This window comes from Hakea prostrata, chromosome 5, assembly GCF_041222555.1.
Source record: "Hakea prostrata isolate BN-2017 chromosome 5, UWA_Hpros_2, whole genome shotgun sequence".
NCBI lineage: Eukaryota > Viridiplantae > Streptophyta > Magnoliopsida > Proteales > Proteaceae > Hakea > Hakea prostrata.
In genome coordinates, this window is record NC_142604.1 from 7,864,996 (window position 1) to 7,892,611 (window position 27,616).

The 27,616-nt window shown below is 36.6% G+C and overlaps 1 protein-coding gene across 2 annotated transcripts; it reads left to right on the plus strand.

The window, feature by feature from the left end:
* The first annotated feature begins 1,980 nt into the window (after positions 1-1,980).
* On the plus strand, positions 1,981-26,956 carry LOC149014813 (uncharacterized). 2 transcript variants are annotated; one of them, XM_089157135.1, is made up of 13 exons: positions 1,981-2,370; positions 2,832-2,871; positions 12,512-12,569; positions 12,675-13,049; positions 13,132-13,343; positions 16,280-16,636; positions 16,812-17,022; positions 18,470-18,562; positions 18,680-18,771; positions 18,907-19,024; positions 19,118-19,203; positions 25,533-25,584; positions 25,730-26,956. In XM_089157135.1, exons 3-13 carry the CDS (start codon positions 12,561-12,563, stop codon positions 26,276-26,278), a joined length of 2,154 nt encoding a protein of 717 aa, XP_089013261.1. In that variant the 5' UTR covers positions 1,981-2,370; positions 2,832-2,871; positions 12,512-12,560; the 3' UTR covers positions 26,279-26,956. The 2 variants fall into 2 exon arrangements, with proteins under 2 accessions (XP_089013261.1, XP_089013260.1); XM_089157134.1 differs by having other exon boundaries at positions 1,981-2,174.
* The last annotated feature ends 660 nt before the right edge of the window (positions 26,957-27,616 follow it).

Sequence of the window (27,616 nt, forward strand, 5' to 3'; positions counted from 1 at the left end):
TGTTGTTGTATGATAACATCATTATATATAATTGGTTTCTTGGGATCTTATCAACATAACATCATTTGTATTTGTATTTGATCTTGTTCACTATTCTCCCTTGAATTTTTTTTTTTATCTCTCTTTTTCATTCCTACTGTAATCATAATGTCACTTGCATATTTCATTCGGGAAGGATATCGTTGTTTTTCTTACTAATGATCATGGTTCCTCGCATTTTTTGTTGAACAAGAAAATTGGCTGGTGTGTCGTGCATCTTTGTAGCTGGAGCAAGAAAAACCTTTAAGAATGCGAGTAAAAAGATTGACACCGACCTCCTTCCCCAATGAGAGAGTCAAAAGAGCATGAGTTACGAGACAAGTTCAAGTCTCTTTTGGCATAGGAGGAGGCAAATTGGACCCATTGTTCCAGGAACGAATGGTTGAACTAAGGTGACAAAAATATAAAGTTCTTTCATATGAGTACGACACATCATCGGCATTTTAACTAGATCACAAGAGCGAAGGACTAGGCACGTAATTGGGTTGAGGATGAAAATGAGTTAATCACCCATATCAAGTGAATATTTCTCTAATTTATTTTCTTCTTCTAACCTGATTAAGTGTGATGGCTTCATTTCATCAATACCCACTTTGGTATGCACACAATGAAATAAAACATGTATTATGATTTCAACATTTGACATGCATGATAGACACAATGGTGTTTTGAATCCATTTTTGTCGAACATTATTTTATTTGATACAGTGGCATCATGGGTTGCTCTCTGACATAAATGTTCTAAAATTTTGAAGAGTGTTGATTTTTACCCAATGTGACTAATTTGATCTAGATGTATTTTTGGTTAGTTGATATGTAACTAAACTGACCTAAATATCTTTATACAAAAAACCATATTTTTTTGACATATCTTTTGAAAATTGCAATAGAGCTCTGAACAGATTTTTTTTTTTTGGTAAAAGCTCTGAACAGATTTGGGCCTACCGTTTGATGTGATTGATATTGTTTTCTTTGGTAGAGATGTGATTGATACCTTGAAAGCCAAAGATGTAGCCAAAGATGTTTGGCTAGTTTGTTACATCAGTGTATGAGACCTTTTTATTTTTCTGGGTAAGGAGAGCTCCTTTAGTCAGATATCACCATTACTTATTCGTCTCTAGTCTATATCAAATTGCTTGTCTCATTGTAGTTAGATCTCCTACTCTCAAAGTTTTTGTAATGATCGAAATTTTATGCATTTAAATCTGAGGCAATCCTAACAAAAATGTCTATCAACAATAATATTCTAACAACATCGGAAATGTGTTCAAAAAAGAAGACCAAAACAAAAGAAATATGCCCAAAGTAAATCAACCCCTTGGACTGCTACGAAAATCCGATGGTTAAACTATTATCGAAAACACCATTAGATTTCAAGTTAGTAAGATCTAATTCAAGAATGATGAGTTGGGTTTTGAAGGATTGTTGGAGATGATTTAATCCCAAATTTGGTGAGTGTGGGGCAACATTCTACTTAGTGTTGGCCCTCATGACTGTTTACTCTCACATGGACAACATACAACTTCCTTTTCAACCCAAAAGGAGCATGAGAAGTCATATAGTATGCGTTTGGTAACATTTCTGTTCTAAGAGACCAGTTCTTATGCAAAACTATTTTGTAGTGTTTCTGTGCTAAAAGAACGTTATTTGATTAGAAATAAGCGTTTAATAAATTCGTTTTGAAAATATTTTCAGAACACTTAGTATAAATTGGTGTTTGATAAACCCTTTCTAAGGTTTCAATGGGGACCAATTTTATCATTTATGTTTTTGTTCTTTGGTAAAAGCATATTTTTGATGTCCTATGTAAGACTTTCTTCAACAACTTTTCTGGCCGATCCATTATTACAGAACAATGAACCTTAAAGGCAAAAAACATTTTATAAGAACGTTATCAAACATGCCTGAGCGGATATTCTGATCATTTAGGGTGCGTTTGATAACACTCCCTGGAAACATATTTTCTGCTTTCATGCGCTTTGGAAAAAAAAAAAAAACTTGCGTTAAAAGAAAAACCGATTCGTTTTTCTGTGATTGAAAAACGAACGGACGTAAATGATAAATCACACCCTATGTAACAATTTTTGCAAAACACCTGGGACTCGAACGGGCTCTGCAACTCCAACGGCAGCTGAGTTAGTCTCTGTCCCTCCAAAAGCTACCTTGTCATCCTCTCTTCACTGTCTTCTCTCTCTCACTACCTCTTTTTGAGATCTGACTCTGTTCGTCTAAGTTTTTTGTTTGATCGATTTCTTCTGATGTGGCTCTGCTTCTCTCGTTGTTGTTGTGTTTCAAGTTTTTCTTTCTTTCGGGATGATTATTTGGGGATGGGTAAGAAGAATGTGCAATTCCCAAACCCCATATTATTTATTTTCGTTTCAATGCTTTGTGCTTCTTCTGCCTTACCATTGATGTATTAATGAAATAACAACCTTATCATCTAAACTCTGTTTCAATCTTCTAATAGGATTATGATTTCCCTGCCTAGTAATATATTTTAGCTTGTAATCAACTCTTACGTAGAGTGAAGAGAACTCAAAAAATTTGCCTAAGAGCTATTTGTGAGAGGGCTAAGAGAACTCAAAAAGGCCTAAGGGGCCCCTCGGATTCCATATTAATTCACATCGCATGGGCTTTTCTTTCTTATTTATTTCTTTTCATTTGATCTTCCCCCTGAGTAAGATCTTAATTTTGCTTGTATTCTGTTAATTCTTAGTCTTCTTTAGTTACATATTCTTCTAACATCAAAACTAAAGCATTGGCAATTGGGATTTTCGTTGTTGTCTTTTAAGGTGGTGGGAAAGCCTGGACCGACAGTGAAGAAAATCTCAGGTATGACCATCCTTGACAATAATGCTGTGAACCTTGTTTCAGTTGTGGTGACAACGCTATTGACTTCCAAATGCTTCTTTGTGTTACAAGACCATTTACTTCTTTAAGTTTATATGATTCTAATATGTATGCTAAAATTCTAAAAGATAACTGGAGTTTAGGTTTTAAGCAGAGTCAGATGATAGTAAGAAGACCTCCACTAGATTGGAAGAAAGTACAATATCTTGACAATAATATCTTTGTCAAGTATGTATGTAAAACTCAAAACTTCTAATTTGGATTTTAGATTGGAAGAAAGTACAATATCTTGACCATACTTTTGACTGGAACTCAAATATGAGTAGAATTGCCTAATTAAAAGCTTAACTTATCTTACGGCTTACTGTGTTCAAAAAGAGATACAGAGCTTTTCCTCAATTTCAATATCAGAAGAATGCAACTGTTGCAGAACTTTTTCTTATACATATACAAGTATTAGAGCTCTATGGTCTAATACAGGTCTAGGAGGTTTTGTTGATTTAAAGATCATCCCTGTTATGCTAGTACTTTATACTTTTTCATGATTTCTACTTAGGTTGAAATTTCTGTAATATATGGTTGGCTGCCTTTATCCTCTTTACTGAACTTCAAGTAACAATGACTGTTAGAAATTGGAACAATGCCTTTATCCTCTTTACTGAACTTCAAGTAACAATGACTGTTAGAAATTGGAACACCTGAAGCAGAATTATTTGGTACATGTCATAAAAGTTCCCCGTGGGTGAGGCACTCTAGTTTTCATTGGGATATTTAAGGTCACTGGAGATGGACTTAATCTCTCAAATGTGTCTTAGAGCTCTATGCTTCAGTTGGAATTTTTTTCTGGTCTTGCCTTTGTTCCCGATTTTTATTCCTTTCATTTTTCTGTATCTCTTACCAAATACTTGTTGGACTGCTATGGTTCCAATAGTGTTTTGTTCTAAGCTTCACCTGGTCTCCAGCTTTATCCTTTCAATTTCCACGTCTCTAACCAAATATTTGCTTAGAGTTTTATCGGTTGGGTGGAACTCTGTTCTGATTCCCCTTATCCCTTCTTTTACTCTTTTCATTTTGCCTATCATGGAGTTGATATCTTGGCAGCAAATCTTAGATGATCATAGTTTTTGGGAATATTTGAGTTACAATTTCTCCAATCTCTTCATGGTTCTTTATATGTGATATAAATACTACTTTCCTTGTATCACTTATTGTGAGATCTGATTTGGATTTCCCAAGACTGAAAGAGTCGTAAAAAATGAATTGTATTCCGTAGGCTGTGGACATATGTTGTATTGTGACTTAGATTGTACATTGGTTTTAAAAGAATGTCTTGTATTTTTATGGTTTGGGTGTAGATGGGATGTGATACGTCAGATTTTGACAATTTTAGCTATGTAATGAAATAATAAATAATAAACAATTAAAAAATGAAAACTGAAAACATAATTGAAATGTGTAGGCAAGATGGCCAAAAAAGTTTGCATCAACGAGTTAGCATCGTACCAAGAATATGTTGAACTACAACTAATGTTACAGCAAAAACAGATCACACCATACTAAAACACAAGAGGATCAGGAAGAATACTAAAAATGGTATTCATGGATTATGAGGTGATAAAAAAAAAAAAAAAAACCCTCAAAAGTTGAATACAAAGAAAGCCTATAATAATTAAAAAAAAACTAATTGTTGATGTAGGGCATGACAATACAAGTGTCATGTTCAATGAAATGATAGACAAATATGAAGAAATGCTTAAAGAGAAAATGATATACACCATAACAAAATTCATTCATCAAGAAGGGGAAATACCAAATTGAACAACATTCACAAGGAGTTGGAATTGTCTTTAGACAGAGACACAAAAATAGAAGAAGTTGTGGAGCAAATCAATCCCAAAATATTCTACCACAACTTACAACTCTTGATGCAATAAAAGCGGACTACGAGAAGAACAATTTGATAATTGGTAAGAAGTCGTATCTACCATGAAGCATAATTTAAAACTACACTATTATTCAAATATTATAGTACTAATTAACATTCTTTCAACTTCAAACATATGTGATTGGAATTATAATAAAAGTGCAAAGGGTGATTCTGCTTGATGAACGTTGATTAAAACGAGACATACATATAAGCAGCAAGGAGTATGAGTACAACACTACATATTTACTATTATACAATTGAAAACAAAACTAATAAAATTATTCTTTTATTTACTTGTAAACAATTTGGACCACGTAACAGTAACATTATGGGGGGAACCTATCATTCACTTGAAGAATTATCTTTCACTTGAAGAATGCAACACTTCAAGTGAATGGTTCCCCCATAATGGTCCACACTGTTTCGTGAATGGTTCCCCCATAATGTTACTGTTATGTGGTCCAAACTGTTTACAGGTATATAAAAAAAATTTATCTTATTAATTTTTGTTTTCAATTGTATAATAGTAAATTTGTAGTGTTGTACTGTTGTACTCTTTCTCCTTGCTGCTTATATGTATGTCTCGTTTTAGTCGCTAATCATCAAGTTGGATCACCCTTTGTACTTTTATTATAATTCCAATCACATCTATTTGAAGTTGAAAGAATAATTAGTACTATAATATTTGATTAATAGTATAGTTTTAAATTATGCTTTGTTGTAGATACGACTTCTTACCAATTATCAAATTGTTCTTCTTGTACTCTGCTTCTATTGCATCAAGAGTTTGTACTCTGCTTCTATTGCATCAAGAGTTGTACAGTTGTGGTGGAATATATTGGGGTTGATTTGCTCCACCACTTCTTTTATTTTTGTGTCTCTGTTTAAGGTCAATTCCAACTCCTTCTGAATGTTGTTGAATTTGGTATTCACCTTCTTGATGAATGGTTGTTACGGTGTATGTCCTTTTCTCTTGAAGCATGTCTTCATATTTGTCTATCATTTCATTGAACATAACACCTTGTATTGTTGTGCTCTGCGTCAACAATTAGTTTTTTAAAAAACTATTATAGGCTTTCTTTGTATTCAATTTGAAGTTTTTTTTTGAATTTGTTTTCTTAACTCACCTTCGAATCCATGAATACCATTTTCAGTATTCTGCCCGATCCTTTTGTGTTTTGGTATGGTGTGATCTGTTTTTGTTGTAGCATTAGTTGTAGTTCAAGATATTCTTGGTAAGGTGCTAGCTTGTTGATGCAAACTTTTTTGGTCATCTTGCCTACACATTTCAATTATGTTTTCTGTTTTATTTTTTAATTGTGTATTGTTTATTATTTATATTATTTCATAGCATAGCTAAATTGTAAGTGATTTAAATTTTATCAAATTGGATTCTTATATAACTTATTCATATAGAAACCTATCATTGCCAATTATATAAGAATGGTGAATCGTAATAAAATGTAAATTGTTACTAAAACAAATTCAAAGTAAGTAAATAGTAGAATAAATCAAATAAAAGAATCATTGAAGATGAACAATATGAATAATTCATATAGCCAACCTATTAACAATGTGCAATAGAGAATAAAATTAGAAGATCTAATGAGGATGGGATTCATGATAAGACGTGTAGTGGAGATCAAACAATGTAGATTTATTATGGTAAACAACAATGAGCAACCAAATGAATAGTTAATGAAACCAATATATTAACAATGTGTAACGTAAAGCAGAATAAGAAGATTTAATAATGATGAAATTGTTGATAATACAATATGATTAGTGGAGAGAAAGGGATACTGATTTAATATGGTAGAAAGCAATTAGTCTGAGGTCCGACGCAAGGCTTATTTCAGCGTTGTGAGTTCCTGATCAAGCTGAAACTCCTTTATAAATCAGAAGAAATAATGACTGGCAAGGTTTCATTTCCCCCTAAGAATGTGTACTTTATATTGGAAGGGAGAGGTTTAAGATCCAACTTAGGGGAGATATAAGGGATGAGTGTTGGGAAGATGCAACCAATGAAGGTAGAGGCTCGAATCTAAATGTAAATGGTGACTGCTCCAAAAAAGTGGAAGAGTCAACAATGTGTGAACTTCCTCAATTCAGGTCAGATTTCTCAAATGTCAAGTAGTACTGCAAGGGATCATCAATAAGCATGTTTGAAGTATAATCAACCACTACCTCATCAATAAGGTTTATCACAAAGCATTCTTTATTCCTATTTGGGCTTAAGGAGGCATTGAAGATGTTGACTCCAAGTTTCTTATTGCCGAATGATATGTCCATGACACCCGATCTACAATTGATGCAAGCATTCACAGGGGATAAAAAGGGGTGTCCAAAAATGACTAGTGGTAACATATTGTTAGTTGGATTTTCGTATCTAGGATTAGAAAATCTACAAGAAAGTATAGATCCTCAACCTTTACAAAAACATTTTCAAGTAGTTCACAGGGTCGTTTAATTGAGCGGTCTGCTAATTGAATAATCACATTAGTGGGTTTCAAATCTCCTAGACCAAACCTATCATAAACTGAATTGGGTAAAATATATACATTGGCTCCTAAATCAAGCAATGCTTTATTTATGGATAGGTCTCCAATAATACATGAAATTAAAGGTGTACCTGAATCTTTAAGTTTAGAGGGTAGTTGGTTGGAAATTATTGAGTTGACTTGTTCAGTTAGGTGCACAGTTTTAGGAGTTTGGGTTCTCAACTTATGCTTTTGGGTGCATAAATCTTTTAGGAATTTAGCATAAGCTGGGACTTGCTTAATAGCATCCAATAGTGGAAGATTGATATGAACTTGTTGGAACAAATCAATAATCCTTGCATTTTCGCATTCTCTCTAGAATTTGGAATTGAGGACTCAAGAGCTTCAGGGAAAGGGGCTTTTGGAGTGTAAGAATCAAGAGGACTCTCCACAATTGGAATATGCAACCCCTTACAAGGAAATTGACGAGGAACATTCATAGGATCATTTGTAATATCACCATTCTCACTAGTCAAATCAATCTCTACTCAACTTTCAAGATCAATGGGTATTGGTTTAGGAGTAGGCAAAGGTGAATAATATTCTCTCTCTATGTGTCACAACAAAGACTGCTTGGACTTGTTCTTTCCTAGACCCTATTTGATGATTAGGGTTTCCTATTGGTTGACTAGGTAATTGGCCAACCTCCCTCTTACTAATGGCATCAGCTAGTTGACCAAGTTGGGTTTCCAATTTTTTAATGGATTGAAAATGGGAATGCAACAATTGAGTGTTTTATTGTAGTTCACTAAGCGCCTTTAGTACCTTATCCTTAAATGATGAATTTTGTGGGGTTGTGGAGCTGGTGGTTGCTCATTCCTATAGGCATTCTATTGCATGTTAAATGGAGGTGGCCTATAAGGTAGTTGGTTAGAGGGATTGGGCATTGGATTTCGCCATGAAAAATTAGGGTGGTTTCTCTATCCTGGGTTGTAGCCTTGTAGGTATTGGAATATGGATGTTTACCAAAAAAAAGGTATTGGAATATGGATCATTGCTTAGTTTAGAGACTCCTTAGGTCAAAATGTGCGTGCTCCTGAACAAACTCAGTGTATTGTGCAGCCAAATAGCAATTAGTGACATTATGGGAAAGGCTAGAGCATAAAGCACATGCTTCAGTCTGGATAGGTGGAGAGAAACTTGTAGGAAATGGAGATGGGGTTTGCTTTGCTAATGACAAGAGATAGTCTAATTTCTTGGATAGCAACTCAACCTTAGTGCTCATCTCAACGGTAGGATTGATCTCATAGAGACTGTCCCTCTTTGGTTGCCCAATGGATAGAATCTCAGTTCTAGTTGCTAATGCATGGTGTTGAGAGTTTTCATTGAGAATCTCAAAAAGTTCCCATGCCTCATTCTCATTCTTGTGCATGAAAATCCCACCACAAGAAGAACAACCATTTGCCTATGTCGGTCTCTAAGGCCATTATAAAAGCACTGAACTAATTGCCATTTAGGAACAGCATGGTGGGGGCACTTTCTAAGTAATTCTTTAAGTTTTTCGGATGCCTCATGAAATTGTTCTCCCTCTTGTTGGGAGAAACTTGTTATCGCTCTCCTAAGGCTATTGGTACGGCCAATGGGGAAGAATTTTTAAGGAACTCTTGTTGCATTTTGGCCCATGTGGAAGTTTTAACGTTGTTTAAGGAATGAAGCCAATGCTTAGCTTTTACCTTAAAGGAGAATGGGAAAAGAAGTAACCTTAAAGCATCGATTGAAAGATTTTGAATTTTAAACGTGGAGTACACCTCTAAAAACTCATCTAAGTGCTTATGAGGCTCTTCATTGGCAAGTCCATAAAAAGATGGTAGTATTTGAATCACACTAGACTTGATCTCATATTGAGTCGCCTCTATGTTAGGCATCTTAATACAAGAAACCGGAGTGTATGTCGTAGGAATGAAATGTTCACTCAAGGGCCTCATTGGAGGCTCATTGTTTGCCATGGTTCTTTGCCTCTAAGGTTGGCCAAGGTCCATTCTAACTCTAAGTCAAGAGGGTCAACTTAGGGTTTAGGATTGGCGACCATGCATACACAGAGAAGAAAAGATAGCTAAATAAATAAAATTAAAAGAAAATAACTATAGCAAAAGAGAGGGTTTAGGACGTACCTGAAGCGCACAATCCACGCGATCTTCCAATCATAAATTATACATTTGGGATCGGAGGGATGGGGATTTAAAAAAAAATTAACCTAAACAACCCAAATGCAAATATTACAATTGAAATGTCCTAAATACAATTATCTCTAAGAAATAAAAGATAACAACCTACACTAATTATCAAATCACTACTCTTGCAATTACCTATAAGACAAAAGAAAAAGAGATTAGTTAAATAATCAAAGGAAAAAAATAGAAATTAGAAATTAAAAACACGAAAATTACGCCTAATTGACAAAAATCAATCCTAGCGATCGTGCTTCGGTTTCTTAACAATGGCACCAAAATTTGATGGTGTCGCTAACTAATAAAAACAAAGTCCTATACTAATCTAGCCAGGTAGAAACTACGGGGTCTAACTATGGGGAACTAAAAGCTAAGTTACTAAGATTGAATTCAACAAAACCTAACTTAAAGTAAATTTGAATTGTTTTTATTCTACTTTAAGAAACACGAAGAAATTAAACTATAATCAATGCAAAAAATTTAACTATGAATTTGTGAGAATCTTTGGGATTTGGAATGCCCAATGCTTTTCACTAACTGATTTAGCTCTACGCTTCAAAACAAAAGATGGTCTTTCCTAGATATGCTGTATCTTTGCAAGACTCTCGTCTTTTGCCAAAGTTTGCCACGCTTAGTTTGCTTAGCTATAGAGAATCTTCGGCCAGACTCAAATACAATTAAAAGCATCAACTAGAAGTTATAGAACTATCAAATTAATGAAATAAACAATGGTTCATTTACATTCCAAAGGAAATGATCATGGTAGAAAATCTCGCTCTTGAGCGAGATCTTGCCACCTTGAAAAACCGAGATCTCAACCATCTTGGTGAGATCTCGGTTGAGATATACAATTTTTTGGTGTCAACTCGGTGGGTTTTAGGGTCTCAATTGGGTTGAAACATGGTATTTAACCTATGTAAGGCCTTTTGAATATATTGGTGGCATTGGATTTGTCAGAAATCAACCCTAAGTATGATTTCTAAGTCTACCCAGAGTGTGAAACTGAAATGTTGTAGGATTAGGGAATGCAAAGTTATACAACATGTAATATAGAACCTTTAAGGCATATAAATGAAAAGCAAGTGTATCAAATGCATCAAGTAACCTAAATGTTATCAAAATTCCATCCACAAGAGTATCACAATCTCAATTTTCAAGAATAAAATAATAAAATTATACAACCATTAGAAGTTCTATATAAGTCATTAAATCATAACTTCATAAGACAAGTAGAGAATGATTGATCTTCCTTCGATGTTGTAGATGTGCTAAGAGTAGTTGCAAGTGAAAATCCAGCCAAAATCTATAAAAAAAGGCAAAAAATGAGAGTTCCAGTGAGATTCAGGGCGAGATATGGCGAGATCTCCAGCGAGATATCCCAACTCTCTGCTCTCGACTTCCATCTTGTCTTGCATACTTGAAAAAATGAGATATTTTGCGAGATTTCCCACCATGGTCATGATAACAAAGCTCATAAAACAACAAATAATAATGGAATATAGAGAGAGAGGGTCATGATCTTTTCCTTGTGCACTGAGAGAGAGAGATGAAAGCCAAGATCCGTGTTAGCCGTCTTCTCCTTTTTTTTTGGTGGCTGGCTCCTCCTTTTTATATATCCTACACACTATGAATTCGTCCTCTTTACCCATTAATTCGACCCGTATTCATTTGGATTCTAGAAAAACTCAAAACTTGAAAGTTGTAGATTTTTTCGTTATCTTTCATTTTGAATCACCTCAATCCGAGTTCAGACGAGAGAGATATGCCCAAAATACTCAAGGTGTGTCTGCTTGCACGATTTTTAGATCTTGTTACCAATTTTGTTCCTCGGACCTCCACCTAGATTTGGCTAAGATTCGTGCTTTCCTTGCATTAGTTAAGTTGGATCTCAACATTCATGATTTCTTGGGTACGAAGATTGAGTCCCATGATTTTATTTTGATTAAAATTCTCTTATATCTAATATATTTGTCAACTTTGCTCCATATTATCTGTAATAACCAAAATCACCTTATTCTTAAAAAAGACACAAAGATATTCAAATAGCTCCCTTTTAATTAATTAATAATGGAAAATTAAATCAAATTAATAATGATAATTCCATGATTATCACTTATAAGTTATGACTAAATGTTGATATACTAAATTTGGTGCAGGAAGGTTTGGGAAATCCAACATGTATAAGGATTAACTGAATTTGGGTTGGGGAAGGTCATATATGCAGAAATCAGATTTAGAAACACCACAGATGATGGAAATTTTTGGGTACAAGTGCTAAAAGTTTATTCTAAGATCAGTTTTTGAAATTTAATAAAGGATGCCAAAACCTACATTTTCTGTCTCGTTAGTTGTAGTGCTATGATCAAGTGCTAACTCATTACCAAATGCTTAGTCACTACCGAACTCTTCCATGCCTCCTTTTTGTTAATTGACAAATCCCCATAGTGTTTGAGGTCATCATATTTTTTAATCCAAAAGTGGGAAAACTGAGACTGGTAGAAAAGATTGGGGGAGAGGGAGAGGGTGTTAGCCTATGGGAGAGGAATTGGAGAAGAGAAAGGCAGCTTGGCTTCACATCTCTTGCTTCACTTTAAGGTTTGTAGGGGATCACTCATGCTGCAGAGCATGACAGAAAATTGCACAAGTTCCAGTATATTTTGTGTCTTTCATCCCAAAATGAAGTTTTTTTTGAACTCAAAATAAAATAAGAAATAAATCCTAGTTTTCCAGCCATTACTCCCTAGTCCCTACTTGCTACTTTTCTAGTGATAGCTTCCTGCCCACTTAACGTGACAATACTAGTGTATGATAGTTTTGACGCCAAAATTAAACAAAACTACACATAAGTAATCAGTGATATGCATCAACCAGGTTGACATGGGACATTCAGACACAATGAAGTGATGTGTGGCCGTGTACATCTTCATCTCCTCTGTTATGTCCTGAATCCTTTGGTGGTTTTCTCATCATTTTCTGAATCTATGTAGGTTGTTGAGGAAGTGCTAGTGTAACAACACTATTTGTTTTCATGCACCAATGAAGTTTGTAAGTTTCTTCTACCCCCTCTCTTGCTCTCTACATATACCTATATGTTTCTTTGTGTGTGTGCTGGCTTGTTTCTCCATTTACTTTTATTGAATTCTTTTGCAGACTTGCTTGACTGAAGGGAAGGGCTTCTATTCTCCATCATGTCAGATAATCAGTATCCATGGGTTTCAAATTTTAATTGATTGCCCAGTTGACCTATCAGCCCTGGGCATCTTTTCTCCTGTTCCCACTTATTCTTGGCAACCCCCAAATATCCAATTCTCAGAGAATCCACATTCTGATTCTGGGGATCAGAAAAGGCGTAGAGTCAATGAAGCCCTTGAAGCAAACAATCTGATTAAAGCAGTGCCTTGGTATAAAACTGTTAGTACAATGCACCTAGTGGATATTTCGTTCATTAATGTTATACTAATCTCCAGTCCAATGGGATTCCTTGGGCTGCCATTTCTCACTCGAAATAAGAATCTCTCCGCTAAGGTAAACGAGGTTTAAAACTAAATTTGTTGCTATATTCTTGATTTAATGTATATTAAATTGATTGATTTTGGATGACTTTCAGATTTATGCAACTGAGGCAGCTGTAAGGATTGGACAACTTATGATGGAAGATCTTGTTTCAATGCATATGGAATATAGGCAATTTTATGGGCCTGAGGACATGTTCCCTCATTGGTTGAAATGGGAGGAGCTTGAAACATTTCCATATGAATTGAGGAAGATCATAATGGGAGAAGATGGGGCGGATTTGGGTAGCTGGCAACCTTTGTATAAGTATGTTCTTCTATACATGTTAGTTCACGAAACAATTAGCTATTCTTTGTATTATTTGTTTCTTTGACCTTTTTGTTGCTTAGTATTGGTTTGCTAAATCTAATATCTTGTAATGATTCTATATTTTGTGCTTTGATGGTCTAAAATGTTAAGGGTAATTTTCATCTGGACCCCCTGAGGTTTGGTCTATGTCATTTTTAGTCCAAAAAAATTAAGACTTTGCATCTACCTCCCCTGTACTATGAAAAAAGTCAATTTAAGGACAAAGTATCACTTTTATGACCAATTTGCCCTTTATTTTTTTTAATTTGAATTTTTACATAATTTAAAAACTTGAGGATTCAGATCGAAGAATAATTTAAAAACTTGAGGATCCAGATCGAAGAAATTCCCTATTTTTTAAAATTTCTTCAATAGTCGTGCTTCAGGATTCAAACGCATTTTCAGTGGAAATTCCAAGCTTCAAATGCATCTTACTGTATGGACCTGAAAAAACAGCATATTCCCCATTTGAGTTCTAACTGAGCAAATCTGGAAGCAAACTAATTAGAAAAAGGAAAGAAAAACAAAAAAGAACTTCCTATTTCTTACTGTTTGAAGATTTTCTAACGCTCTTTTGTAATCAATGGACAATTATTTGAGCAGGCTAATGGCTTCTGGGATTTACATGTTGTGTTGGCTAATACTTTATGCCCTTGTCGATTAGTTGTTCTTTGTTGAACGACTCCAAAAGCTTCTTGGGCAATTTGCTATGAAACTTTTTGCTTTTTCACCATCGATGGAGAGGAAGAGAATCAGAGATGTAGAATAAGGGGAAACCATGAATTTTTCTAACCAATCACGATTGCAAACGTCGGCCGCTACACAGAGGGAAAGATCAAGAATTTTTAGGGTTTATAATTTGTGTACTTTCCCTTGCAAACGTTGCTGGCCGCTATATAGAGGAAAAGATCAAGAATTTTTTAGGGTTTATAATTTGTGTACTTTCCCTTGCAAACGTCAGCCGCTACACAGAGGGGGCCGCTACACAGAGGGAAAGATCAAGATTTTTTAGGGAAAGATCAAGAATTTTTAGGGTTTACAATTTGATTTGTGTACTTTCCTGTGCAAACGTCGGCCGCTACACAGAGGGAAAGATCAAGAATTTTTAGGGTTTACAATTTGATTTGTGTACTTTCCCTGCAAACGTCGGCCGCTACACAGAGGGAAAGATCATGATTTTTTAGGGTTTACAGTGTGTACTTTCCCCCGTAATAAACATTAGCGATGGTAGAACCAGAAAAAAAGAAGAAAATAAACATGAAGATTATGTATGTAAAAAATTTTAATTAAAAAAAGGGCAAATTGGTCATAAAATGATAATCGGTCCTTAAATTGATTTTTTCTATAGTACAGGGGAGGCAGATGCAAAGTCTCAGTTATTTTGGACTAAAAATGACATAGAGCAAACCTCAGGGGGTCCAGATGAAAATTACCCAAATGTTAATAATAAATAATGGATGTTTGAAACTGCTAATGCTTGCTACTTATTGGAGTATTTTTTTTTCCCATTAAGTAGTTGTAAATACATTTGTATGAATTTGCCGGAATTTTGTGGCTCCAGAGACTTTATTATACATTTATTTTTTATTCTTCTTGCTTGAGCTTCATGTCCTGGTTGCTATCTCAATAAGCTAATGCTAGTGTAGCACCAGAGTACATTTTAGTGAATAAGAGTGTTTCTAGTTGTAGCAGACTAGCATTGGATTGTGTTGTTAACTTTGATGTGAACTACCAGCACCTAGAATCTGTAGTTGGTGCCGTCCTGAGTTCAAAGACCTGTTTGGGGTTGCTGGGGGCCCACCCTAGCTAGTAAAGGCTCAAAATGCAAACTAATCTTTAATATGTAATTCCGAAAGCAAGAAAAACCCTCAAGGATAAAGCAATTGAAGGGGGAGAAGTTGGGAATTAATTCCTAAGATAGCCGGTACTTCTGAAGCTAATCACAATAAAGATGTTGAATAAATTAAGTTGGTGTACGAGTCATGTTTGGCGTATTGGCAAGTGCTCACTTTCTGAATGCTAGGTAAGATGTTCAAGTCCTGGAAAAACCTCTTTGGGAACAGGGGTAAGGCTGCATACATCTGACCCTCAAAAGACCCTGCTAAATGTGGGGGCCTTGTGCATTGGGTATGGCATTTTAACTTAGTGTATCAACAATATAAAAGAAACATAGTAAATAACATGAAGAACTCTCCTTCCTTTGTGAAACCAGAATGAGTTGAGGGTTTGCTTCTGTACGGGTGCTAGAGTTTTCCCATTAAAAACCCAACACCTTGTAAAATTAATAGAAGAATCCAGCTACTAGGCTTCTTCAATGTAACTAAGACTCAAGTCTTCCACCAAGTAGTTGGAATTGATGCTCTGAAGTCATATCAGGTCCCTGATACTGTTGCTGGTCTCAAGAGCAGGTTGGATCTTTCACTAGACATGTAATATGTGGTTGCTGAACTCTTGAGGTTAAGGGTTCTTTTGTACAATTGTACCTTAAACTAACTAAAGAAACGTAAATTGGTGTACCACTTATTTACCCAGTCGTTGCCGAACTCTTGAGGTTAAGGTTTCTTATGTACGTTAAACCAACTAAAGAAACGTAAGTTGGTGTACCACTTATTTACCCATACTTTGGGCCCTTTAAAGAGTTCCATTACAGCCTAAACCTATGGGATCAATGTCCAACACCTATATCTATTAACCTAGGTTGATTCCAAAGCAAAAATTTCAATTCTGCATCAAACTATCTATTTTTCTGACTTCAAACCATAGTCTAGGTTTGCAACGGGTCAATAGGTTGTACATGGTTTGTGGTTCTACAGTAAGGATTTTAGTTCATAATTGCAAACTATAGTGTTTTCTGTTATTTCTAATTTATTGTATAGTAATGAATGATATGTCAGTGTAACAGATATCAAGGATTGTATGCAGAAGGTACAGTCTGTCAAATTTGCTGAAGAAGTCTGCTATAATGGAACATTGACCATAAAAGCTTTGAGTTCTGGCCTGGAAATAGGATCGGCTAACTGGACAATGCATGGTCCCAGACAGAAAGTTACCTGTTTGTCTAGCTCTATATTTGAATCTGCTCATGCAATGAAATTTGATTACGCTTCTCTTCAAGGAAATGATCTCATCCTATTTTCTGATTTCTCATTGTTGCATGATGAGATTGATGTCAATAAAGACTCCCTTGCCCATATGAATCAGATAGAGTTGGAGGCTAATCATCCAACTGCCTGTAGTATCTCAGCCTTAAGGTATAGCTTTATGAAAATAAATGTACTCAGAAAAGGTTGCTTATTGTTTTGCTGAATCCAGATCTTTTAATTCATTTAGAACTCAATGTTCTGCTAGCTTTATCATTTTTCCTTTTCCCCAGCCCTTTTTACAGCTGCAGGTTGAGCTTCACTTTCAATGCTTGACATATTGCAGGAATGCTGATAAGGATAGTAACACTCTCATCCAATCACTCATGGGTACTGAAGAATTTTCAGAGGAGATGGACAAGCTTGCTTTCATCTGCTCCTGTGTCATAGACTCTGTTACACAAGGGGGTTCTGTTCTTATACCCATTGGTCGACTTGGAATTGTGCTGCAGCTTCTGGAACAGATATCACAATCTCTAGAATCTGCAAGCCTAAACGTAAACTGCTTCTGCTTTACCAAATTGACGTGTTATTACTTTATTGCTTTTGAGATTAAGAGAAGATATTGTATCTTTGTTTTTTGGTCTTTTTTTTTTGCCGGGGGGGGTGTGTGTGTGTTTGCGGCAGCCCTAGTTAGCCTAGCTATGGGCTCTTTAGCGTCTTGACTCCTATTCCATACAACTTATTTTGTAGAAGTTGTTTTTGTATTAGGGGTTGTGACTCATTAGGAAGTTCTGATGGCGTTAGGACTTCCTGCCCCCCATCTAACTAGGATAAGAAAGCCATGTAGCCTGCACTAAGGAGGTTATGATTTTAATTATAAACCTTTGAATTTCTCTTACAGGGCTTTGGATTTACTGTTAGTCTGGATGAATTTCTGAAAATCCTAATGCAGATTCCTTCTTAGTTCTTCTGGGTGGATTCTAGCGCTAGCTTGAGAATGCTGGGTTTCCGTGTTTGATAGGCATTTTGTTTCCTATTTTTTCCAATCTGTAATTGCATGTTAAGTTCTATAAATAAAGTCTAACACCAGTGGAGGAAGAACAATACTGTGCAGCCTCCTTGGCTGTTTTTACTTCTTCTTCTTCCTCTGTCCATTGCCTACTCCTTTTCTTCGTTTCTATTTTATCTGCTCTCTGATTTACAAAATAAGAACTTAGATTTTTCAATCTGGTTTAGCCCGATTATGTGGATGGGGTTCTGAGACCACCTATTGAGGTGATCTCACTGGTGAGTCAACATTAAGTGTGAAATGTGGGTTTCGGTGACAACCAAAATGTTTTAAATGCAGAATCATGATTCCACTGACTCCGATACCACGGAATTGTGGTACCAAATGCATCCTTTTAGAGTATCTTTGGGTTCTTGCGTGGAAGTTCTCTCCTGATGTAGAATCAACTAGGTTGTAGCACACCTGCTTTGTAGTTCCAAATTATTTAATGGAACTTCCCTGGATTTTTTTAGATTTGAAGGGGTTAAAAATTATATATATGCAAACAATTGTCTAGGTTCTGACCATCACTCTTCCCACCTCATTTCCTTTGGTTTCTGTAAAAACATTGGAAATAGAAAATATAAATAATGTTGTAGAATAAGTACGGAAGAAAAGAGTGGAGACTGCCAATGGAAAAGCAACAATGTGTGGCGTTCTTCTCATCAACCCTTTGTAAAATGTAGGTAAACAAATACAATACTGCAAGAATAGAAGGCTTTTCAGTCTTGGCATTTGTGGAAAATTAATTAGATTACAGGAAAAAGACTAAAAGATATAAACTAACACCAACTAAAGTGAACAGGATACTGGAGGGTTTGACTGTAATGCTCCTGCAGTACTTTATACATAGCTTAATGATTGTTTTTTTTGGCCCAACTTTTAGTTGGTCATATTTCTGGTTGCTACAGCTCACTCTTTTCTGTATCCCTTTTGGTTAATCTCTGTTGTAGGTTCCCATATTTCTTATATCTACTGTGGCAGAAGAATTGTTAGCTTTCACCAATATTGTGCCTGAATGGTTATGTGAGTTGCGTCAACAAAAGGCATATTTTCTTTAGAACTTTTGTTCCTAATCCATGAACACGTAAATTTCACGACAATTGGCTATTGTCATGAAAGTAAAAATAAAAGTATTACTTTCCTCAAATTTAATTTTTCAGCTGTATTCTGGAGATCCATTGTTTGGCCACGTGGAACTACTGAAAGAAAAGAAGCTTCATTTGTTTCCTGCAGTTTATTCACCCAATTTACTGTAAGACTTTGCATTCGTTCAAAGATCTATTTATCAGAGTTCCTATTGTTCACAAACCTCTTTTGGAATATATATTGATGTGCTTCCTCTTCTTGAATCTATTCATTTTAAACCAGGTATTGTTTTTCTAAACAGGAAAATGTGGCGGGAACCTTGTATAGTGTTTTCTCCTCATTGGTCTTTGCGGCTTGGTCCTGTTGTTCACTTGCTTCATCGGTGGTGTAGGGATCAACGATGTTTACTTGTGCTGGAGGTATTCTTGATTCTGTAATTTCTTCTTCTGGTGTAAGATTCTTTTTCAATACACAAACATGCTGTAAATTCTAAAGCTGGTGATCCACTGCAGCAAGATGTAGATACCACTCTTGCTCTTTCACCTTTCAAGCCAGTAAAGATGAAGGTCCTCAAGTGCTCGTTTCTTTCTGGGATGAAGTAAGGATTCCTGTCACTTCCCCTCCCCCCCCCCCCCCCCACCCCCAACCCCCCCCAAAAAAAAAAAAAAAAAAAAAAAAAAAAAAAGAAAAAAAGAAAAGAAAAGAAAATGCATAAATGTGTTTCTTTGTTGGTTAAGCTAATGAAAGTTTGTAGTTTCTGTTTAATCCCAACCTACACAATTTTCAAGCTGATCCCAAACTGAAGTGCTAATTACATAAGCATACAACCTGGTAGACTTTGGTGTGTCAATGAGCTTAACTGTAGTGACTGCCAGAATCTGTCACTCTCAAATTTGGTGTTCCTTTAGCCTTCTGAGGTGCTTAAAGAACAACCTAGTCACTTAAACCTTGTGCAATATCCAAGGGTGAATAGGTTTGAATTGACGCCAGGGTCTCAACTCCAGCCCCAGTTCGCCTAAATGTCATGTTAAGTTTTTCAGCCTGATCAAGCAAAACATTATGTTGGTTTGCGGTTTAACAAGAGTCATGACTTTCGTAATTTCTGCCCCATTGAAATGAAGTGCTGGAAATATATTGATTTGGGAAGATAAGGAAGCATGAAAATGTGCAACTTAATCTAGGAATGATGACATGGGAACAACTCATATACCCATAGTTCATTAATCAGTCACTTGAAAATTAGGGGAAAAAAGGATAAAGAGACTCTATAGTTATTGGTCTATTTTGAGGGTGTTGAAAGAAACGATTGTAGTAGAATGGCTTATTGATCCATGATCTCAAGCCCTTTATTTATAATAAAGTGGAAAGTGGACTATTACAAGGAATAGAAGTTTACATGAATGCAAACTCTAATTTAACTCCTATACAAACTCTTATTAGACTCCTAATAGAATCCAACACTCCCCCTCAAGTTGAGGCATGGATATCACACATGTCCAACTTGACCAAAAAAGTATAAAACATCTGTCCAGGTAAACATCTGCAATTTGATCTTCAAACTTATAGATTACGTCTGCCGTATAGACTTCCATTTGATTTGTCCTCATCTTTACTACAACTTTATGTCTCCAAGGAAGAACGCCCAAGTAAAAAAGTAGAATCTTCAAATGTTGAGAAGACTAAATTTCTGCACAAATCTGAGGGAAAATATATTTTTGGAGTAACAATAGCTAGGGTAAAACAGCCAAAGTGAAAGTTTTGATTTGTAGCAATGTTAGATCTTTAAAGGGAAAGTTTGCCAAGGGACAATCTCCAAAGGTAGGGGAAAATTTGTCAAGATAAGTGACAATCTCCAAAGGTAATAGAGATCAAGTTCTGCAAAGGTCAAACGACAAGTCTTTTGCAAGGTTAGATCTCCGAAGGGAAGATGTCAAGTTAAGGGGCAAATCTCCGGGGTTAACGAGAGATCAAGTTCTCACGAGTCAAAAAGATAGCTCTATAGCAATGTTAGATCTCCAAAGTGGAAGATTGCGAAGGTAAGGGACAAACTTTCAAAGGTAACAAAGATCAAATTCTACATAAGGAAGTCTACATGAAAGGCATTGAATTGTAGACATCTTCAATCTCCCCCTCACGTGTAGCGTTACACGTGGGAAGATAATAACAAAGGAAATTCTAATGGGGAAACTTGGAAAGGAAGAAATTGTAATGGTAAGATAAAAGTATCAGGAAAACAAATCTAGAGAAAATGACAAAATTTGAAAGGGGGTTGACCGAGCCTACGGTGCCACTAATGAAGGTCTGATATTACCGAATGGACCGGATTAGAAGATGTAGTCAAAGCAGAAGTAGATCCTCCAATCGGCTCGAGCAAATAAAGTCCATTTACCACGACCAATCTCCTTCCCCAGATCCTGAAGTTTAGGAGTTGGTAGGGGTAGTAGAGGAAGCAGTGGTCGAGGCTGTACTGGCAGTAGTAGACTGCAGAATACGTCGCAGAGTAGCGAACTCCTCCTGTGAAAAACCAACGTCTGCAGAGGGTGTGGTGGAAACTGTCTCAGAAAGATTACTCTTTGGTTTTCCCTGTCTTTGTGCTCGTTTTTGCTCAAAATCAGCAGGCTTCCCATGCAGTTTCCAACAATTTTCCTTGGTATGATATGGTTTGTGACAGTGCTCACACTTGACAATCTCCTTAGCCGGATCAGATTTAGTGCGAACAGACTGTAAAGCTGATTTATCCATAATAGGAGTATGAAGCATGACTAATCGACGACTTTCCTCACACTGAACAAGAGCATAAGACTGTTCTAGTGTAGGAAAGGGAGAACGACTTAAGACTTGCACTTTGATCTGATTGTACTCCACGTTCAAACCTGCCAAGAAGTCATATACTCGAATCTTATCAATGTACTTCTTATATGTCGCCACATCATCTGGATTAGTGGGGTGATAATCCTCATAATGATCCAACTCTTGCCAAAGAGATCGCAACTCAGCATAATAGTGGGCCACAATTAGTTCCTTTTGGGTAGTCTCATGAAGCTTCTTTCGTAGCTCATAAACCTGTGCATCATTCCCCAACTATCCATATGTTTCAGTAGTAGCCTTCCAGATTTGGGCTGCAGTATCAAGTAATAGGTAACCCCGGCCAATATTTGGATGCATGGAATTCAAAAGGAATGACATAATAAGAGAGTCGTTTGATATCCATTTATCCTGTAAAACACCTGGGGTAGTGGGTTTGATAGTAGTGCCCGTAATGTATCCAACTAGTCCTCTTCCAAAGAATAGTCGGGTAAGCAGATCGAGACCAGATCAAGTAATTTGTGCCGTCAAATCTTACCGAAAGAGAATGAAAAGTGGAAAAATATTCTGATCCAGTGGGAGCAGTAGTATCATCAATAGTTGTCATGTTGACAAAATTATCTGCAGTTTTTCAGTCTTCACCTTTTGAAAAAAAACTAAAACGTCGCAGAATGCAATAGCCAAACAATGTAAGACCAAAATTTTCTCCTTCTTTTTTTTTTTTCTTTCCCCCCTAGAATAGCAGATTATAAGAAACAAAATAACAATATGGTTTGGCCAAATATGCAATGGTCTGGTTTGGTCTAAATTCAGAGAGAACCAAAATATGGTCTAAAGTTGGAGAGAACCAAAATATGGTTCGACCAAGATTTATTGTTTACCTTGTTCAGTCTGATTCGTTTTCTCTTCTTCTTCTTTAAGTCCCAAAAGCTGGAGAGACGAAGCAAGTAGCAGCAGCGATGAAGCAAGTAGCAGCAGCGATGGTGTTTCTTCTTTCTTCTCTTCTTCTTTCCTTTTCTTCCTGGTCTTCCCTAATCGAACTCACTGTAGTGCAGTGGGTACTGAAGAACAGAGAAAAAAAAGGAGATGGGTTGCGAGGGTTTGCGATGGGTGCAGTGGAACTGAAGAACCGAAAAAAACAGAACTGTGGGTTGCGAGGGTTTGCGATGGGTGCAGATGCAGCGGTGATGGTATGCCAGAAAAAAACGATGGGTGAAAAAAAAATTCAGGGAATTTCGATGGCTTCTGGCTCGATAAGAGATGCAGCGGTGATGGTATAAGCAGGGTTCCTCTTCTCTTCTTCTTTCCCTCCTTTTTCTTGTTCTTGCAGTGGTAGATTTTTGTCCAAAACTGAAGAATCGATAGGTGCAGAAAATTTCTGAATTTGAATATCTGCGATAGTTGCAGAAAAAAAGAGGAGTTTGAATGTCTATGATAGTTGCAGAAAAATCCTGCGATGGTTGTAGAAAAAGTTCTGCAATTGTTGCAGAAGAAAGAGCTCTACGATGGTATTACAGTTGCAGAAAATTCCTGTGATGGTTGCAGAAAATTCTGCACTGCGATGGGTTTTACGGTAGCAGAAGAAAGAGAAAATCTGCGATGGGTTTTGCAGAAGGAAAAAATTCTTCAATCGAACTTAGGCTCTGATACCATGTTGAAAGAAACGATTGTAGTAGAATGGCTTATTGATCCATGATCTCAAGCCCTTTATTTATAATAAAGTGGAAAGTAGACTATTACAAGGAATAGAAGTTTACATGAATGCAAACTCTAATTTAACTCCTATACAAACTCTTATTAGACTCCTAATAGAATCCAACAGAGGGTCCAGATCTTCTCCTTGGAGCGTGCCTGCCCAGTGAGGCATTCAACAGCTCTGCTGGTGCGCAAAATTCATAGGATGCATGTCCACCAGCCCAGCTGTCAGATGCCTCATGGGGCAGTGCTTTCCAAGGAGAGGATCTTTTTGCCTGTTTTGGTGGGAATATTTTAAGCCAGGAAGGTCAAAACTGAAAGGAAACAAATATATTCTAAATTGAATGTGATTGGCAACCTAATTTGCCCCAGGAGTTTGTGTTTTTATGGTGAATTTTATGTATGTAGTTCACTTATTTAGAAACAGAGAAGCAGGATTGATACAGTATCCAAACCCTCCAAGTTGAAGACCAAGTGGAGGGCTAAGACAGCACCCTAGGTTAGCTACCCAGCACCTAGGGCTGCTGCGTAGTACAGCTTATTTACATTTTTTATTTCTGTTTTTTTGTGTATTGATAGAACCAATGGAGAATTGTAATTCTGTTCAGTTTGAGGGTCATATGTATGAGTCTTTTACTTTTAGACGTGTGCTTATTATTATTTCAGTTCAGTCCTTGTACAGATTTAACTATAAAGACCTCGAGTAGATAAAGTCAAGTTAGAATCAGGTTGGAAATTTAAGTCCTATTTAGGACTTCAAACTTCCATCCCCTAGTTTGTATAAAGACCTCCCCACTCGATGGTAGAAATCAGACTGAATATTGAATAAGGAACCTTCTGTTCGAGTAATTCCTCGTGTTTGTTAGTAAGTTCTGGTTCTGTCAATAGAGAATTGAAGTTGCAGAATTGAAGATCCAAGGTTCTAAATTTAAAACCAAGGCTAGATACCTGTGGCTGGTTGAATAGCAGGTTCCAACCTACAACTTCCACGTGACTTGTTCCATTTTCAAGGCTCCATTTAGATATTAGTGGCAGCACAAGTTAGTCCCTCTTCCATTCTGTCTTATTTTCTGTTTTGGACCATCATTCCCTCATTCAATCCCTTCTCTCCACTCATATCAAGCACCTCCTATCCCCACAGCGGCACAACTAGCCATCACTCCCACATAAGCTCCACCCATCAATCCACCACCATCCACCTTACCTTCAATCCTAACCTCACACAAACAGGCCAGTCAATCTCCAGATCTGGTTATTCTTGTTTTTATCACCCAATTTCCCTAAAAATAAAGAAACCTAACACCTCCACATTCCACCTTCCAAATTCATTGAAACTGGGGAAGATTATCTGAGGCAGTAAAAGAGCTAGACCTCGGCCCAAGTTTCACCCAATTGTCAAAACTTTTCATCCCCTATCTCAAGAACCTGCCCCATCCTACCATACATTCCGTCATTCCGTCTCCAGAACTAACACTCCTTCTTTGGTACTATCTCATCCCAATAAACCTAACCAGGGAATTCAGAGGCCACTAGTTCCTAGTTCAAATCCAAGTGGGGAACTCATTCAGGAACCATCTCATACCCATACTCAAAATTCAGGTTTTGGCCTGGAAACTAGCCTAGCCTTGAGAGATCTTGGAAGACTAAGCCTTATTCAAGTAAGGCTGCATCAACAATATAGTTTGAATACAAGTCAAGAGAAACATGAAGGATCTTTTCAGTCATTTTGCTTGTCAGTATGTTTGGTTTCTTGAAACTTGCTGAGGTTGTAGAGAACTGCACTAATGCCATCTAATACCAAAAACACCATACATTGTCCATCAAAGTCTAGACAACTTGAATGCGCAGAAGATATACAAAAGCTAATTAAAGTATTCTATATCATAGAAAGTAGGGGTCACCAGCCAAATGAAGCCAAACCTTCTCATATGAATCCATCTTTTGTAGTATTTCAACATTTAAATCTGAGATTGCTAATTGAATCCTGAACAACCATGCATGTACCATCTTTTCACCACAGTTTCTGCCACATGGAGGAGACTATTTGAACAGAAATTTCAGAGTTTCATATAGAGTAGTAGGATCCATCTCTGACCGTAGGTTTGAAACTCAATAACCGCCACATGGTAATTCTACTGTGGACGGTGTGCTGGTGGTAGCAAAGCAATCTTTCTGTTCTAGGCTTGCATAACATTCTTGAAGGTGTTACCCATCAGAATTAGGTCCTGGTCTCTCTGAGCATGATGAGCCCGGCAAGCATGTGCATATAGATCTTTACAGACCGTAAGCCTGTGATAGAAGACCTTATAATTCAAGTATCTTATAGGTTTCCTATATTTGAACAATGAAATGGCATACTCAGTGCTGCTATTGGGATTGGTCCTCATACAAGCGTTCTTCAAGTACAAATATGTTGCTTGTTTTCAGGATGCAGAAAATACAGCCTTTGCTGGAGATTTTACAACCAAAACTTGTCCTGGTAATCATATCTTACATCTCTATTTACTTTGGCGATTTGATGTTACCTTGTTGTGAAGGCCCAATTGTAGCCATCTTATTTAGCTTTTCCTTTTGTCTTTCAGTTCAGTAATACAAATGCTTTTTCTTTTAAATCCTATTCACAGATCCCTGAGTATTTGAAACAAAACCTTGCCATCAAGCTGAATTCATGTTCATTCATTCACTACTCGGAAAATGAAGTTGTATGTCTTCCAACGCTGATGGATGATTTTGAAGTTGAATTGGCTACAGACCTAGCATTCCAGCTTCAGCCAAGAAGAATGAAACAGGAAAACATGGCGATTGCCAGATTGAAGGGACAGCTACATATATATCACGGGAAATATTTCTTGGTCTCTAAAGGGGAAGCGACTGATTTCTCACAAAGTCAAAAGCTCCTGAAATATTGCTCTGCTTCAGAGAAAAGAACACCTCTGCAATGGGGTCTGCTTGATCCAGATCTCTTATTGCTAGCCTTGCAGGAAAAGGGCATTGCTGGGTCGGTGGATGAAGACAGAAGTGTTGTAGGGCATAATACATGTTCTCTACGCGTCTATGAGCCCGAGGATGCTTTGATAGAATTCACTCCAACACAGACTGTTATCAGTACAGCTGATGAAACCTTGGCATCTAGTCTTTTTGAAACTATAAACAATTTTTTGGATAGCATTTAGTAGATTGGGAGTTCACACTTTAGATTTTCTTGTACTGTTGCTTCACCATATTTTCATGGGCAGGACTCCAAGTTCGTCAGCAAGTGGGAACTGTTACATTAAGAGGAGCCTTGGAAATCACCTCTTTTAAATGAGTGGACAAGTACAGGGAATTCTATGATGTTGCAGCTCCTTTCTTAATATGTTCATCTTAGGAAGAACCTAATCTGTCTTTCATGGTAAGATGGTGAAGGACGTCAGTGTTACTGAACCCACAAGGGTATTTTGGTATTCTCAATGTAGGTTGTCATTTGTTTTACCTGTAAAGAACGATGTTGGAATTTTTTTTTCAATGTAGGTTGTCATCCTAAATTGTAATCTACAGTATTACTTGAGGCATGTAAAGATATGGACTGAGATTCTGTTTCATGATGCACTGTTGCATCTTCTCATTGAATTGTGATGATCGTGGAACTTGAAGGCAAAATAATCCCCGTGTCCAAGAGTTAAGAGTTGGATTCATAAAATTGCTAGCTTCAGTACCCTCTGATGGCATTGGTGGCAAGCATGCAGACTCATTATTGACAGAAGATGTATAAGCTCCAGTCATAAGACATCAAGGCACAACACAAATTTATAAAGGATGCAAAACAAAACTACCTGTAGGTGTCACACTCATCTGGTGGCTCTGAGCAGAACTCCAATACATGTGTCTGTATTTTTTTTATGTGTCTGTACTATTCTTAATTTATGAATGAAGTGTTTCTCTTCTTACCAAAAAAAAAGCAGAACTCTAATACTTTTGCATCACTGAGCTAGCCATGTCATTGAGAGTTCCAGAGCTACCCTTAACTTGCAAACTGGTAGCTCAATGCACAATGCTAGAGGATATGCTAGAAAACCAAAATGCAATCAAAACAAAAAGCAGTAGAATGTAGATCAATTTGAACTACCATTCGCAAAAGACAACCTATCGGATTTGACAAGACAAGATTTGATTACATCAAATAAATTCAAGAGCCAAACAAGAGTGAAATTTTCTCTAATCTGGTATACAGACACCTTGTCAAGTTCTACCAACTTGTAATCCTCCAGTGTGCAAGCAAATCCCTTTCATTAAAATGGAAAAGGGAGTATACTTTTGCCTTAACTTCATGAATGGTAATCCATTTTGGGAAATACTAAGTAGATTACAAATGTGAATAGTGTTGAAACCGGTTAAGGAATCCGCACATACACTTGAACTGTTATTGTAATCACAATATTTCTTCAGAGTTGAAACGTACCATAGGTACTTTCTTTAAGGTATTTAGACACCCCAAATTGTACAATACATGTTCTAATTGTGTTTTCACCCAA

Coding starts and splice junctions, on each gene's coding strand:
- LOC149014813 (XM_089157135.1), top strand. Junction 18,772..18,906: donor GTTTATTCACCCAATTTACT/GTAAGACTTTGC, acceptor TTTTCTAAACAG/GAAAATGTGGCGGGAACCTT. Junction 19,204..25,532: donor TCGTTTCTTTCTGGGATGAA/GTAAGGATTCCT, acceptor GCTTGTTTTCAG/GATGCAGAAAATACAGCCTT.